At 43.0% G+C, this 17,476-nt stretch overlaps 1 protein-coding gene across 1 annotated transcript in view; it reads left to right on the top strand.

Moving 5' to 3' along the window:
- VIT (vitrin) overlaps positions 1-17,476 on the top strand; it is an 88,241-nt gene that overhangs the window by 31,165 nt on the left and 39,600 nt on the right. Inside the window, exons 6-10 of the mRNA XM_039528193.1 lie at positions 162-295; positions 4,813-4,890; positions 9,360-9,440; positions 11,332-11,535; positions 12,643-12,693. Of these exons, the coding sequence (XP_039384127.1) occupies positions 162-295; positions 4,813-4,890; positions 9,360-9,440; positions 11,332-11,535; positions 12,643-12,693 (548 nt within the window). The remainder of the gene's footprint in view (positions 1-161; positions 296-4,812; positions 4,891-9,359; positions 9,441-11,331; positions 11,536-12,642; positions 12,694-17,476) is intronic.

Genomic DNA, 17,476 nt, shown 5'->3' with positions numbered 1-17,476 from the left:
GCCGCAGACTTCTCCAAGTTGCACTGAGGACTGTTGTAACCTCAACCATGTCATTTAAAATGAGAGAGAACACTTTCCTAACTCTTGTATAGTTGAACACTTTCTAAGTTTCTCTGCCACATTTCTGATATCATTTAACACTTCCCAACCCCCTTTTGTAGTGGTACAATTGACAACTCAGGAGGGAAAATCCTTGTTCAGAAAGTTGCTGGACAATCTGGTTACAGAGGGAGCTTCTCCAATGGAATCCGATCCTTGTCCCTACCACGCTGGAGGGAGTCCTTCATTGTTTCAGGTACTACCCTCCCTACTCCCGCAAAAAAAAAAAAAAAAAGCAGCAATCTACATAGCTAATTCAGTTATGACGTTATACTATCACGATTTAAAGTGACATGTACTCTATGCAAAGGAACTGGTCAGTTGAATTCATGACCAAAGCCCCATCACCCTGTTGTGTTGTTAAAAGCCTATCCAAATAAATGGTCACTCAGAGTAGACTGTATACCTTCATAATTTGATACCTCTGCTTTCTTACATGCTTTGATGTGCAGTGAAATAGATAACTATGCTGATACAAAGTATCATCTGGGGCATCTGAGTTAGCACGCATTTAAACAGATGGGCTGGTTCATATCTCAGAGCTATTGTCTGCCTGAATTTGCAGAGAGCCTGAAACATCTGTTTCAGTTAACCTCACTCCATGCTTTGAAGCTTTCTTTCCTAACCATAAACAGCAAAAAACTTTTTGTTCCAGTTATTGGCCACAGCAAGCAGTGCCAGGGCTCTTTATTAAAAGAAATACATATCCCAATTTTAAAAGATTACCAGTCCCATATCTCAAAGCATATTCAGTGGAGGGATAGTTCAGTGGTTTGAGCATTGGCCTGCTAAACCCAGGGTTATGAGTTCAATTTTTGAGAGGGTGATTTGGGGATTGGTCCTGCTTTGAGAAGGGGGTTGGACTATAGATGATCTCTTGAGGTCCCTTCCAACCCTAATAATCTATGAATGCTCTACAAGTAACTGCTCTGATGAGACATCATCCTGTCTTAAGTGACCATATCAATGTATCCTAAATGTATTAATTACAGTTCTGCTCCACCTCTAGTAAGCAGCCAATTTGTGTCAGTCCATTAAATTCTTACTTAAGTCAGATTTTGTTGTCCTGAATTCCTCCCCACCCCCATACCAACACTCTACAAGCAGTTACACTAACTTGGGGCTTGTCTTTGCACCCCTCTGGGCACATGCTACACTGTAAATTGTAGAACGCTCTGAAGTGTTGCGCTCTCACTGCCCCATGTAGATCCTGCTGACACGCTCTAATCTAATAGGTTCCTAGTGCAGGTTGATGTTGTCCTGTTTCAAACAGCACTACATTAACGTACACTAGGAATCAGTGAGAGCATGACACTTCAGAGTGCTCTACTGTTTACAGTGTGACATGTGCCCCAGAGGGGTTAAAGACAAGTCCTGAGAGTCCCAGGCCAAATTCAGAGGTGATGTGTAAATTAAGTCCCCTTACACTCAACTGTACCAATGCATAGAGAAGTCTAAGTTAGTAAAGGAGGCGCTAACTTACATGGTTTTATGTTGCTTCTGTATTGAACCTCCTGTCACACAAGTGGATGGTGGTGTGCACATTTCCACTGCTTGGCTATGAGAAGTAACCAGTACTACTAGTTAACTACTAGTATTTCAGGCATACCTTGTGGAAAATCAACATAGCACAAATGTATGAACAGCCATTCCCAAGAAATTCAAGTGAAGAAATATTATTTTTTGCGAACAGCAAATAAGGCTTAGGAATATGATCAAACTGAGCTGTCATTTGGAATTTGAATGAATGTTTGTGGATGCTCTTTTTGCAGCTTTCTAACAGCCCAGCCCTGGCTCACATTTTAAGAAGATTTACTTTGGATAGTTAGGAATTTCTGGTCATGGCCAAATTGCCTCTGGTACTTGCTTTCTTCTAACAAACAGCAAATTCTAACTGAGCAGCAATTCAGGTACCACCCAGTGAACTTTGGAGTCTCTCACAACAACAGCTCCTCCTAATTTTTCAGACAGCAACACCTCCTGGTTACATAAACACTATGGGATAGAGGGTGCAGAAGAAAGTTACAAACCTACGTAACAGAGAAGGGAAGACTAGGTTCAAGCTAGACTGGGTACACATAGGAATGATAACATTCAAATGCCTCGAATAAGGCTCCAATCCTGCTTGTGCTTAATTGTATGCACTCTGAGTGGCCAGAAGGGACTATATCACAGGCCACTAAATCTCCACTCAGTTGCCTCTGCATTGAATCCAATAACCTGGATTGGAGTAAAGTATTACTGCAGTCCAGATAAACTATAGCATGCCCTGGGCAGAAAATAGGAGGGACTGAGGTACACCAATGCCCAAGGCCCCTGCAATGGCAGGGAATTGATTGGGTGAGTCAGTGGGATTAATCATAGTAGCTCATGCAGAAAGAGAGTCATATTTAAAGGAAAAGGAGTCCTTACTGGGCCTTCTGAAACATGTAGGTTTTCTTTATGAGGAATTTAAAGGCTAAACGATGGAAATCTGTAACTCTTCATCTAGTTCTGCTTTACTTGGCCTGTGGCTGGATGCAGACAAACCCCACTGGCAAAAAAAAGTTGACATTTGTTTGTGAATTATTACTTATTAGAAAAGAGATGCATAAAGACTAGAAATACAAAAATGCCAGAAAAGCCAACTGAGGTATCTGACTCCAGGACAGCTTTGACATTTGAGCTGAGGAATTGTCTATACACCAGCCAAGTTAGTTGTCAGCAAATCAAAAGAGTACATGGTATTGTACGGTGAAAGCGTGCTGACAGTTTGTTCCCAGATAGGAAACTTACCAGTTTAAATATCAAACTATTGAGGTGGAATAAGCATCAATAGAAGAGACTGCAGAAGAGGAACTGTTAAGGGACTTGGCCTGCGAAGTGGTGTGACAGAGGAGGAGTGGGGAACAAGCACAAGGCATAGTCATTGGGATTGAGGTGGTGAGCACACTAGGAGGTATGCAAATGAACTCGGATTCATTTTCAAGTTCCAGAATGTCTTGGCACTCATGTGAATGAGTCCATTCAGGTTTGTGGCTACTAGGTAAAGAAAAGAGAGTCCCAAATGTCTGAGTGTGCTAGTGACAAGTAAGTGGTGAGAGGGTGGGGAAAATTTCACCTATGCACCTATTTTTCAAACATCCGTGTGTTCAATAATACTCATGTTTTCAACCCATCTTTAACAGCACACCATCTTTTAACACATATTATGGTTATACAAACTCCAACAGATTTTGTGGCAGCTTTCTTGTCACTGTAAGAATAGCATGATTGCCACACCAATAATCAGCTCTCCATTTAGAGCAGCTCCCACGGATGCATGGAACACCCAGGGGACACAAACATTTCTTTACCAAAGATGCCAGAGCTCACCAAATGGCCAGTCACACCGAGCAATTTAGCGTTAGCTGCACATTTGCAGACATTATTTAAATTACAAATCACATGTAGCACCAGATATTAAGACAAGACCTGACTTTCACACCAGTTGTATGTCAGTGTAACTTCTTTCAACTTCAGTGAAGCGACTCCCGACTTCTAGCAGTGTAAGTGAGTGCTGAAACTGACACTTGCATCTTGCCATGTTTAAAAAGGGAACTTAAGCAAATTCACTTCATCACCTGGTGATTTTATTGGTTACAACAGCTCAGGCTTTCAGAGGAAATGGAATAAAGAGGCTGGAGTTGTTAAGAAGAGATTGAACTGGGGAACAAAGGCAATGCTTCTCTGACTCAGCTATTGTCCTTATATGGAGAAGGTTAGATTCTGGCATAAACCCCAGCAGAGGCCCCTGGATGTAGCAAACTCACCAGGGGATGAGGCTTTGGCAGAACAAGAGTACCACACAACTCAAAAAATACAGGCGGCACCATCTGACATGATGCTGTTTCAGTGCCTCTCCTCAGTAGCACCTACTGGCAGAGCTTCTATGGAAGTCAGTGCTTAAGCAGGAACACCCCCTGTCATCCACACTGGCACATCCCCTCTGTGGCACAGTTGTGGGTGGGAGGGGAGAGAATTACTGTAGCTGGGGTAGGGAAATGCAATACCCATCCTTCTGTGCCAACGTTTCTGAATCTGGCCCAGAGTATAGAGTGTACTCTGCCTTCTCTAGTACTGTGAACACAACAGCATCAAAACTACTACTTAAGAGGAGTCCTCACAGCCACATGTGTCAATAGAAATGCCATCTGGTGTGGCACTAGAAAGATCTGTGGTTTAGAACATAACAGAACTGTGCATCATTTTCAAGGGAAGGACTCTCATTTTAGATCCAGATATAACTACCATATGACCCAGCACACACACATGGGATTCTCACTGTTACTATTGTAAGTGACACATTAGAAATGATACATCATGAAACAGAGGTTTTTAAAAAAATGATGTAGTTAAAGAAAGGAATCCCATGTCATGTACAGCTTCTTGCATTAGTACTTCACTTGTTCCCCTTATTTAGATATTGGCGTGTTTAGTGGAATGATTTTTAGACATTATCAGGGAATCAAGGAGAACTAAGGGAATTACGGGGTTTGGTTTTAGGGCCTGATTTTGCCCCATTACATTTGATGCAAATTTTGCTCTGCGAGAACTTGGAATTCTTTGGGTGTCAGCTTGTCATGTGGGTTATATTTTAGAATTCACTGAGCTATTAACAGGACTGTTTTCCATTACATTTAAAGGTTCCTAGTCCATATCATTCTGAATCTGATATATACTTTTCTTTTGCAGAAGGCAAACCAAAGAAAGGTGTGACATACCCATCAACTCTTGAATATTCTTCCTCGAAAAGCTCACCTGTTAAAACAGGCAAGTAGTTACAGTTGATGGTCCCTCATATTTTATATACATGTTCTCTGTGTGTGTGTGAGATATATATCGATAGATAGATAGATAGATATAGTGTGTGTATATATGTATATTAGATGAGGAAATGGTATAAAGTTTTATTGCTGAGTCAGAAATGCATCATCACTTGGTATTAATTCCCAAATAGGTGTTAATACTTTATACAAAACCATCACATGCTTTTCTCTAATATATGTGGCAACAATGCCAGTTATTCCAGAACATTGTTATTTATTGCTATCTTTCCCCACAGACCTCTTTCCCCCAGTGGTTTTTCTTGCTTTAAATCAGAGAATATGATTCTGTACCATTTGCCTGAATGAGTTTTGGATTCTACCTGTGGTTAGGGGGTGTATATTTGCCTTTTTGTCTGATGCTATTTACTCATCCCGCTTTGGGAGATCAACTGCATGGATAATAATACATAAAAACCATAATAAATGTCAACTGACAACAGCCCCAGCCCTTTCAAAAAATGGCCTGCCTAGTGCAGTAATGGGCACCTTCCCTGTGGGCACCATTCTATACTCTTATGTTCCTGGTATAAAATCCATTGAAATCAATGAACAGCCTCCCATCAACTTCAATGAGCTTTAGCTCAGGTCTTATACCCGTTAATCTCTGGTATATTGACTATTGTTAATGTCTTTGTCACTGAGGTGCAGTAGATATCTGCTTCTTGTTACACCAGTGTAATGCACATAGGAGCCATTGGGGTTCTAGCAGAGGTAGATCTACTGTTCATAAGTGTGTGAAAATAGTACTGAATGGCCCCAGCCCTAATGAGACATCCTATTTGGCCATCACATGTGATTGATGGTGTGAGATGATGCCTTAGGTATAGCCATAGCACTGTCTTATAGCACTATGTACTTTTCTCTTAGTGATTCACAGCCTGCCAGTGTGATTTCTGAACCTTGATGAGGTTATCCATTACTATTTAGCAGTGCTACCATGTGGCTATTTTGTGGCTTCTCAATGAGTTCACGTGTTTATCGACATGTACCTACATTCTGGATACATTCATGCTGAACAAATGTTTGTAGCTACTAATGTTACCCAATTGCACATTATTGCATGAAAGTAAAATATGGGGGTTGTTATCCTCAAAGTAATGGGTTGTTTGGGTTTGTTTTTGGGGTTTTTTTTGCACAATTGCATAGTTACATTTGAATATTCTAGTTGCTTGTATTGCAAATATATAGCTCAAATCCATGCACTTTTTTCTCAGCGCATTTTCACAGTACAAAAATAGGACTTTGTTTCTATCTTTTCTTTTTATTGGATCGATGAAGTGCCCCAGTTACAGAAATCTCAGATCACATGTACACAAATGAACACACGTGACTTGTAGCCTAAATTTCAAGCTGTATTGAGGACCTGTCAGTTTACCCCTGGAAGATTTTCAGCAGTTACTTTGTACCTACAAAGTGAGTTACATTTGTAAATCCACGTATTTTCACCACTCAGTGACTGATTTGCACTCATACTCAAATATTTACAGGTTCAAGTGTTCAGGTTTGTGCCTACCAAAAAAAAAAAAAAAAGCCCTCATGAGCACATATTTTATGGGGACAAATCACACCCACAGAAGTGAGAACATGCTTTTGAAAAGGTTTCTCCTTCCAGGAAAAGGAAAAGAAAACCAAAAGACTTACCCTAAATACACCCACTCATTGAGCCCCCTACCACAGCTGAGAACACCAACGCAGGTGCCACCACAGTCATGGGATAGGACTTAAAAGCTTCAATAGGCTGCAATCAGTCTAAATCAAAATACTATTTCTGCCATGCCATTGGTGCTCTAATCACATCTCATAACAGAAATTAATACAAGGAAGCCTCATCCAGCCACTTCTCAATTATACATACAAAATGTCACTGGCCTCAGCCATCAGCAAACCATGGATAGCAGAAAATTTATTGGCCACTGGTCTTCCATTAAACAGCATGAACTGAAAAAGATCCTGGCAAGTGATGCTGTGTGCTGTTGAGAGGAAATCTCCGAGATGAAACAAAGGGTTTGATAACAATTCCTGTATCAAACTCAGTTTTTGATTAATCTTTTGACATGTTTCTCCCCAGCCCAATTCCACATGAATCAGAGAGCCATGGACCCCACCCTCCCCAAGGAGCCCTCTTCCCACCAGACATCCATGTTCCCAGCCAAACTGTGCCTATCAAAGGAGCACAGCTGTACAATTGATTTCTCACATTAGGGTTTCTGTAAAGGATACAGGATCCATCTTAAGTTACCTCTTCCTTATCTGAGAAGTGCCAGTTTTACTCCAATTTAAGACATTACAACCACTTTACATGACTAGAAAATTGAACCCATTATCTCCAGCAGTTAGAGAGACTCCTTAGAGTAACTCACTGGCTGGCTGCCAAACTACTCAAAACACCCTCTTCACACATGGCTGTCTACCAATGGCCCTAGAGACTCATGCCACCTGATATTTTCTCTGTTTGCTTTCTAATGCAAGTGGCAGCCCCCAACCCCAAAACCTGTGCAGAGCAATAAAAGTCTCCCAAGCTCATGCTGCAAAACGTCTGTTAGTCTATAAGGTGCCACAGGATTCTTTGCTGCTTCTACAAGTTATAACTAGTCACAGTCGGTACAAACAGACAACCACTGCTGGTTTAAAAGAGAATCCAAATTAATGGGGAAGTTATAACTCCAGAGTCAGCTCTAAAATAAGCCAGCACTGCTGAAAAAGAGAGAGGAAACTAAACACCAAATCCACCAGTATTCACTCTGACTGATTCACCAAAGCACTTCAGCGTGTGCTAAATTAAGTCAATCAGACCTGTGTACATGCTTAAGGGCTTTGCTGAATCAGAGTCTTGGGGTTAATGGAATTTAGGATCTGGGCCCCTGAGTGATTTGACAATGTCAAGTGTGAATGACCTGTGACTGCATTTTAATTAATGACTGAAATATAATATACAAACTAGTACTAACCAGCCACTCTACACACATTAAAGCCTTGGTCCTACAAATACTTTAAATGGATGCAACTACTCATATGCTCAAAGGCAAGCACATTCAAAAGTGTTTGCAGGAGCAGGGTTTAAATGACTTTCAATAGCAATCAGGAGTCAGAAAAATCCTTTGCAGTTTGTGCTCTTTCTGAGGTCATCATGTTACTCGGAAGCAGAATCAACATAATGGTTTGTAAATTGTCTGAATTTTGCTGTATTATTAGCCAAACCTTACATTTTTTGGTTCAGTTCAGAAGTCCCAGTGAAGCCCCTAGGAGTTTTGTCAGAGTAAAGGACTGCAGCATTTGCTGGGAGAAGACTTGCAGCAAGGAAGTAATAGTGTACTCCAATTCCAAAGTATACCATAGTCTAGAGCAGTGGCTCTCAACCAGGGGTACACAGAGGTCTTTCAGAGGTTATATCAACTCATCTAGATCAGTGTTTCGCAACCTGGGGGCTGTGAGCAGCGGGGGGGTGTCACAAGTGCAGGGCTGGAGTTAGGGCGTGGCAAGCAGGCAAATGCCTGGGGCCCCACTCCACAGTGGGCCCCACAATGCAAAGTTACATGCCTCAGCCCTGGGCGGCAGCGCTCGGGCTTCAGATTCCTGAGAAGGATACAGTAGTCTAGAAAGGTTGAGAACCACTGGTCTAGAAATACTAAAGTATTTGTCCCTAGAGAATCTGGTGATTTATGCTCAGTAAATGGGAGAAAGAATTAAAATGGTTTTCTCCCAATGCTACATTTTTGAAAGGTGCTTGTGTAGAGATGCTCACCTTTTCCTTGCTGTGGGTGCAGTAGCACAGTCCTTCCTTGCTGTGGGTGCAGTAGCACAGTCCTTTGCTCACCCCGTTGCCTCCTTCAGGCTGCCAGCTGACTTTGTTGGGTCTTCAGTGGCTTGGACACTAAGTCCAAATGGAAGAGTCCAATTAATAGACCATCTATTAGCTAGGGTCTTCAGCCCCAGGTCTGGGCCCTTCAAATTGAGCCAGTTTTTCAACCTCCCGAACAACCTCCATCCCCTACTGGGGGTTTATGCTACTTGACTTGTGACTAGTCAGGGAGCAAAGGCCCACCCACAACCAACAGATCATCCCTTAGGGTACTTTGGCCAGAGAGGAGCCCCCGCTCTGATCCAAGCCAGGAACTGCTCTACTAAGGCCACGCTGCTCCTGCTTTCTGGACTAGCCTGGGAGGGAGAGGTAGGAGGGGAAATGCGGTGTACCCGGGGGAGGAGGCGGGGCCATGAATTTGGGGAAGGGGTTGGAATGGGGCAGGGAAGGGGCGGAGTTGGGGTGAGGCCAGGGGGGCGTGGGAAAATTTTTTGCTTGGGGCAGCAAAAAACTTGGAGCTGGCCCTGGGTGTAGTAGAACAGCTAGACCCCCACAGCAGGGAGCTTCATAGGCCAAACACACCCCTTCACAGTGCTTTATTTTACTTCATACAGAATCTAAAAAGTCAGCACAAGATATAAAGGCTACCAGGAATACAGACACCTCTAATGCAGCAGAAAAATCACCTGAACAAGGTATGGGCTGTGGCTCACAGCAAATCCTTAGACATGAATTAGCCCTTCAGGCTAAAAAGTCTGCATTTGAATTTGTGATGTATACCAGTCTACCTCTCCTACAGCTTCTATTCTGGATTCTCATAGCAAGAGAATGAGCTTCTGCAAACGATCACCAAGGAGCATGCCAAGATAAAGGAGGAGAGGGGAGTGAGGATGCAAGGGCACCATCACAACCTAAGCTTTGCATGTACCATGGTACTGCTTTACTGCAGTGCAATATTAAGGCCTCCACTGTGGCTTTCAGCCACTCCCTTGCACTGGCAGGAGGTGGGTAGGAGCATCAGTGCCTGTACAGTAACTCTCAGAAGTACTGTAGCTCAGGTAGGCATAATGCTTCCAGGAGCACAGGATACAAACTCTCAGAGTCTTGCAGGGTGCAATGTGTTCTCCTCCTGGCCTGCCCAGCAGGAAGCACAAAGCTATGTTTTCACCATCAACACAGTCCTTCCTAGCCCCTCCCCGTTTGGTTCTAGTATTGTTGCCATCTTCAGATTTCCCTGGTTCTTGCATGCTGTGGACACAAAGATCAAGAATATGCCTTTTCCCTAGCACCCGGTGCAAAGTTAGAGGGGAGGACTTGTTGTGCCTGCTACCTTTTCCCCTTTAGCACATCTGTGCATGACAAGGCACAATTCAGCTCTAAGGAAATTGTTTGTGTTAATTTTTCCAATTCATCTGTTTTGTTTTTCTTAGCTCTCTTTGTTACCCCTTTAAAACCGTCTGAGGTTTGCATTTTTAACTGGCTAGCAGCAGGTAGTAATTAATCCAGCAGACAGTGTCGGCGATGATGCTTTCCAACAGGAGAACATTCCAGCCGTGAAACACTAGGCTGTGCTGATGTAGCCATCAATGGATTGAATAATGATACACAGCCCTGTTTCAATTCCCATAATTTCTTAGGCCTTTCTTGGGGCTGTGAGCTAAGTGGAGATGGACTGACGGCAGTGGTGTGAAATGTTTGTTTCTACAGCAGTTTTTGTAGATAGACTGAGAGGGCAGAGTTGAGGGGCTTATTTTTAAAGCTGATAAATTGAAATATAAAAACATAAAATCATTGCTTATAGTGATATTTAGGAAGCACATTTGGCAGCTCGCAAATTTAGAAGCATCTCATTTTCCCCTCCATCATAATAGTGAGTATCCACACTTTAAAATAACTGGTCTGAAATTAGTCAAATTTAGAACAATGTAGCCCCCCCCCCAAATATTGTGCTATCCCCACCTCACCTCATCTCAGCTAAACAGGTGGTTGCTGTTCGATCTTGACACAATTCCCTGAAGCATTTTTCTCTAGAGGTTGTCCATACGTCAGAAAACTTGCAGTACTGTGGTAGGTACCACGTATTTCAGTTTTGCGCAGGGACACACTTAATGATTTTATAATACGTCAGGTAAAATGAGTTACATTTACATGGAGTTTCTAGTTGCCTTATCATGAAGAGAAGATACACCAGTGCAATAGAAATTGACTGCAAATCAGCAGTATCAGGAACGTTGTGTTTTTTATATACTTGTCAGAGTCATAGATTCTCTTGTGAAAGTGGAGAAACTGTAGGGGAGAATCAAGGGCATGAATGCTCCAGATTAATTCCTTGTAACTGCTTTCTGCAGAATGGTGTAATATTATACCACATCAAGACATATGCTATATATCCACACATAAGTGAAGGCATGAATGGGGTTCGTGCTCATAGACATTTTCAGGGATGTGGCCAGAATGAACTTGGGCTACTTTGTTGCTCATTTTAAACAAGTTGACACCATTTATGATGTTTCTACATATGTCATATCTAATTACATCATATACGGTATATATATATATATATATAACTTTTAAACACGCTTATAGCCGATGCACTCCGCAAAGAATATCAGACGTCTCCGGGACCGGTACCAACTACACAGGTTACCACCACAACTCTGAAGCCCACCACGACTCCGGAACCCATCAGCACAAGACCAAAGCCAACTACATCCCCTGCAACAACCAGCACTACAACTGCTATTACCGCTGCCAAACCTCGATCTGCAGTGCATAGGGTCAGGGATATAGGTCAGTAGAATGAAGGCAGGGATTTGTACTGTCTTGTTGACCTCCGATTTTCCTAATAAATAATAATAATAATAATTAATAATATTTCAATAATAGGTCTAATTGGCCCTTGTTTAGTAGATCATCAAAATGTATTAAATAATACAATGTAGGAATATTAATAATGTATAAAAGAATCAGCAAAAAGGCGGGGTGGAATTAGTGTGTTAAGAGTGCTAATATGGATTTTTGAGAGGTTACAAAGCCCATCTGGAAGAAAGTATGTTTCATAAACATAAACCTCATATTATGTAAGTATAGACTGTAATAGGTATAAGCAGCTACATTCATATTAGTTATCTACAAGTCTATATATATCTCAGGAGTAAGACGTGCTACTTAGGCCTGGTCTACACTGAGGGGATTCGATCTAAGGTACGCAACTTCAGCTACGCGAATAGCGTAGCTGAAGTCGAAGTACCTTAGTTCAAATTACTTACCCGTCCTCAAGGCGCGGGATCGACGTCCACGGCTCCCCCGTCGACTCCGCCACCGCCGTTCACGGTGGTGGAGTTCCGGAGTCGACGGGAGCGCATTCGGAGTTCGATATATCGCGTCTAGATGAGACGCGATATATCGAACTCCGAGAAATTGATTGCTACCCGCCGATATGGCGGGTAGTGAAGACGTACCCTTATAGATACTACTTCCAAATAGATAAAATTAGACTTACATCTGAATTGCATTGTTCCACCTGAGTTCGGACCCTCCTCTGCCCACAATAAAATCATGATAATTTTCAAATGTATTATTCAACAAATACTCCTTTGAATGATCTGGCCAGCTGTACAGGTGGGCTGATAATTCAACATGCAGATATGACCATCTTTTCATGATCACTTTCAAGTATATTACTCAAAATAGATTTTTTTGCAATTACTTCCCCCCCCCCATCTTGGACCCTAAAAAGGACTCTCAGCAGAAGATCTCTACTATGGACTTTTCCGACCTGATTTTCCCTGATCCCCCCGCCCCCCTACACACACACTTTCATTCATTAACAAGCATGTACATTGTTTCTATTGTTTAACACCTTTTACAGTTAGAAACTGTTTTGTTTCTGCCTAGGTCCTAGCAGTGTCCATCCAGTTTACTCAGCTGTGGCAGCTGCAGCATCAAGTAAGTACAGTAGTTGTGAGGAGTGGATAAAGTGCATATTAAAGCAGCTGTGTTTCAGTATCATTAAGGCTCAGATTTGCAAAACTGGAGTGAAATCCTGGCCCCAGTGAAGCCAGAGGCAAAACTCCCATTGACTTCAGAACGGCCAGGATTTCAAAGTGGAGTTTGAGGAAATCCTGCACAAACCTGGGTCAGCATTTCCAAACATGGGGGCCTGAAATGAATCATCTAAATCTGTATGTAAACATGAAAATAAACACACAGCCTAATTTGCAGAGATGCTGAGCACCCACAATTCCAGTGGGAGATATTGGTGCTCAGCATCTCTGAAAATGAACCACTGTTACCTAGGTGTTTAACTTGAGACACTTGTTGCAAGGTTCTGCCTTGGTAAGTTAGGGGCACTCAGTCTTCCAACACTGGAACTTTTCCAAGCCCCCTGAGCTACTTGATGCATATTTTCATATTGGCCCCTCTCATCTTACACTCTCTCCCCTCCCCCTGCCAAAAACCAAAACTTTAATATTGCTCTGACGTATGTAATTCAGACTGTGGGATAATTATTTAAACTCACTCAGTGAGAGCTGAAAGCTTTGAAACAGTGACTTAAGTTAGTCCAGGGCTGTTTGGAAAACCTCGGACCAAGGCTCAGGGTCTGGCATAAATGTGATGTTTTTCCTGGCTTTGCATTAGTGTTATTGACAACAGCATCATGTTTGGTCAAAGTTCCTCCTTCATCTTGATCCAGAAACCTGCTTCCATTCTAGCCCACAAGCTGTAATACAAATATTTGAAGCAACTTGCAGTATTTAATTACTCAGCTGAGAAGAAAAAGAAACACATTTTCAAATGCTAGCAAGTTTCTCCAGACTGAGCACTGAAATCTGGGTTCTACTGAGTGAAAAGGAACACGCACTGTGCTCAGCTGTTACATCTGTTACCCTTTCCGAGCATCTTGGGCTCGGTTCTGCTCAGATACAACTGTTACTGAAGCCAATGGGAATGGTGTCCATATATCTGAAAGCAAAGCTGGGATGTTTTGTCTTGTTAAATAAGCTCCTTTGAAATTAAGAGTAGCCATTCAGTATCCTACCAGATGGATGCAATGGTTATCTGCTAGCTAATTCAAGTACTGAGAACAAGATTCATTAAATTAAGTTGTGAATCCTATCCTCATCACTGAGGTACACCTTGAAAGCATTGGGGAGAAAAAAATAGGAAGGAGAGGAAAGATTTTGATTCCTTGAGGCATTTATTCTAATGTGCAAGTGTTCATCTCTAGGGCAGATTGTCAAGTGAGGAGTTGTGCTGCAGTGAAAGACCTTTATGGAACTCTGGCTCAGTCTGGCTCTCCATTCTCTTCTACACCAGGGCATCTCTTCTGGACCAATTCAGTTCCACCTTCACTTCACCTCTTCATTCCCCCTTTGGGGACCTACAAAATGTAGTGGCCTTGTGCAGTGCCTGTGAGCTCTCTCCAACTGGATTATGCTCCTGCTCTGCACAAAGATGGACAGAGGGTCGTAAATCCAGATACTCAAAAGGTATTTTGGTGTCTAATTCTCATTGATTTCACTTAAATACCTTTGAGGATCTGGGCTGTAGTCTGTGAGGGACAGATTTACAAATGCATTTAATTGTGCTAAAATGCAGATAGGTGCCTAGTGGGATTTTCAAAAGCACCAAACCAGATGTCAATGGGGTTAGGTGTCTAACTCCTTTTAGGCACTTTTATAAATTGCTCTAGGTGCCTGAATTCATCTTTAGGCACCTAAATACCTTTATAAATCTGGTCCTTTGTGTGCTTCTCCCTTTTCTCGTTCATGTTCATGCAGGGCAGGACCCAAGTTAGGCCATGTCTTCTTTACAAGGGAGTTAAGAGCCTGTTTGAGATCCCAAATCAGCAAGAGAATGTAGATTAAGGGTGAAATTCTAGCCCGATTGAAATCAATGGTAGTTTTGTCATGTACTTCAGTGGGACCAGGATTTCATCCGAAGACTTTAAAATATAATGTATTCGTGATTTTTATTTGTCTTTGATTAGTCTCCTGATCGCATTTTAGATCCAGGTTTCTTCTTAAATTTCTTGAATTAGGTTCCTAATGTGAATCTCTTCCCAAAAGAGAAGAAAGGCTATACATGCAGAAAGATTATAAGGGCTCATGGTGTGGGGCGGTATCTCATCATGTGTCAGTGCTGAGGACCACGGGAGATAGCCTGCTGTCAGAAACACAATTGGGACCAAACACATTAATATAATTTTTAGGACATTGCCAAGCACAGTATTTATACCCCAAATCTGGCCTACTGTATCATTGATGTCATCTGGTGAGACTGTCTTCTGAATTCTAAATACTTCATTTAAAAAAAATCAAGCTATTGCCAAAAAAATTTTTTAGAAAGGCCCCATTTTTGTCTGATCGTCACAGATTCCCTCTCAGAGGCCTCAGCCTTACATGCATTCAGTACTCACTTTTATGATGCAGACTGGAGCTTTTGAGGATGCCCAGCTTCACACCACAATCTGTCTGGTCCAAAATTTAAAAACAGTGAGATCCTGTAGAAACTGGAGAAGGAATCAAACCCTCTCTTGTTTGTCCTGGCTAATGGGGACTCACATCTGACCATCATGGTACATTGGTAACTTGCTTTCAAAAGGCACCTCCAGAGTAAACTCACTCGGAACACAGTGTAGTTCAAACGATTACCACTGTGGTGCATCTATAAGAAAAGATGCTTTGCCACTACCAACCACTGGTATTAGGAAAAGTTTACATGATTAAACCAAAGGTGATTTATGGCTTAGAGTCTCTCAGAAGAAAATACTCCTTGCTGCCCCTAACAGTCCTTGTATTTGTGCTTCCTTCCTTATATTCTTCCTTTTTTGTTTCCACCTTGTTTTCCTTGTCAGAAAAACATGACTATAATATAAAAGCCCCAAATTTTATATCTAAACATTGATTGTCTCAGTAGATTACATGGAATCTGGCAAAAAAAACAGTAGGGATGGGCCTGCTGCACTACAGGCCCAATCTTTCACATGATTTAGGCATGATAAGTATGGTTGCCAGGTGCCCAGTTTTCGACCGGAAAGTCTGGTTGAAAAGGGGACCTGGGAGTGTCCGGTCAGATATACTGACTGGACATCAAAAGTCTGGGTACTGCGGGTGGGTGATGGGGGGAAGGCAATGGGGCATCAATCCACGCCAGTCCCTACTCAGCCGGGGCTGCCTCCTACCTGCATCTTGTGAGCAGGCAGGCTCTGCAACAGGGTCTGCAGCTCAGGAGCAGAGGAAGCCCAGCAGGGGGAGGAGGAAGGGAGGTGGAGAGGCTCCAGCTATGGGGACAGGGGAGAGCAGCGAATGATGCAGGGGAGAGACATGAGTGGGGGGTGGGGCCTGGAGGAGAAGGTGGAGCTGGGAGTGAGGTCTTGGGGGAAGAGGTGGAGCAGGGGGTGGAGCCTCACGAGGAAGGGGTGGGGCAGGTGGGTCTGGTTGTCAGCAATTAGAAAGTTGTCAACCCTAATGAGAGGGCTGCCTAATGCATGAATGTTAGTGCAAGATGCACGATACTCGGTAGGCCTGAATTAGGCACTATTGGAATGCACCTAATAAATAAATAAATTTAAGCATACAAATGTACATGCAGTAATAGGCCTTCTTACTCTGTAGGTATTTCAGTACATAGGCCTCTAGGTCAGATGAGAATTTTCCAGTAAGGCTACTTTTTATTGATTCACATAGTCCAGACAGGCCTTGTTTTTGAGTAGGTCTAGGCCTTCCTAGAAGCAGTGGAGCAAGATGAGAGGACTAAGCCCACTTGTCTAACAGTATCTACCTACACATTTGTGCTGTTGAAGAAGATCTCTCACCTGGCACTGGGGGAAAAAACCTGGAGTGTATTTTTGGATCTTGGCTCTTTCCTAAGATAACCCTAACCACTTACTCCTCCAGGAACTGCCTGCTGGCCCAGCTGCTGCCATTCCTGCAGCCACTGCTTCACAACTTCTGTACGCTGCTTTCAGTCTTTCTCTCACTCCAGTTCCCGTTGCTGTGTATGATCTTGCAGTTTTTCCCACTCCAGGTCACAACTTTCTCTTCTGCTCAGCTGTGCTGGCTGGGTTGGCCCATCCATCTCCACCTCTGTGCCCTTGGCCTAGCTATCTTCCTCCGCAGCCACCATGACCTCTGGTTCATGCTCACGATAAGACTGGGATCAGTTTCCAGCCATGGGCTCGTACTAGCTCCTTGGCACAGAATGCATTTTCTTTATTCTAGGCCTAGGTTGCAGAGTATTAGTTATGTGTTCTGCCTGGTCATATTTAATCAAAGCATCCCAGAGCTGGTCTGCAGTTACACATTTAACATTAATTCCTGACTTCTCCCAAAGCTCCAGTAACTGGACTTTACTGCCCTCTCTGCGGTTTGCAGTCATAGCACTCAGCTGAACAGGTCTGCACCTTGTTAACTTTTGATCGCTTTCTTCTGGGGATTCACTCTGTTTGACCACCTGCCACCAGTTTGTCACAGACCTCTCCTTGCCATGCCACAGCCCCCTGCTTGTTCAGTGCTCCATTTCAATAAACACTCACTTTTTAACACACTGCAGTGGTGCAGGCTCCCTGGCTTGTCTTCAGGGACAGCTCCAGGCACAAGTGAAGGAAGCAGGTGCCTGAGGCGGCCAATATAAAGGGGCGGCACATCCGGGTCTTCGACAGCACTTCGGCGGCTTAGTTTTAGTCTTCGGCGGAAATTCGGTGGCGGGCCCTTCACTCCGTCTCTTC

The sequence above is a fragment of the Mauremys reevesii genome, linkage group 3 (assembly GCF_016161935.1).
Source record: "Mauremys reevesii isolate NIE-2019 linkage group 3, ASM1616193v1, whole genome shotgun sequence".
NCBI lineage: Eukaryota > Metazoa > Chordata > Testudines > Geoemydidae > Mauremys > Mauremys reevesii.
Note: the sequence above shows the minus strand (reverse complement) of the source record. Positions and strands in the feature narration are given on the sequence as shown.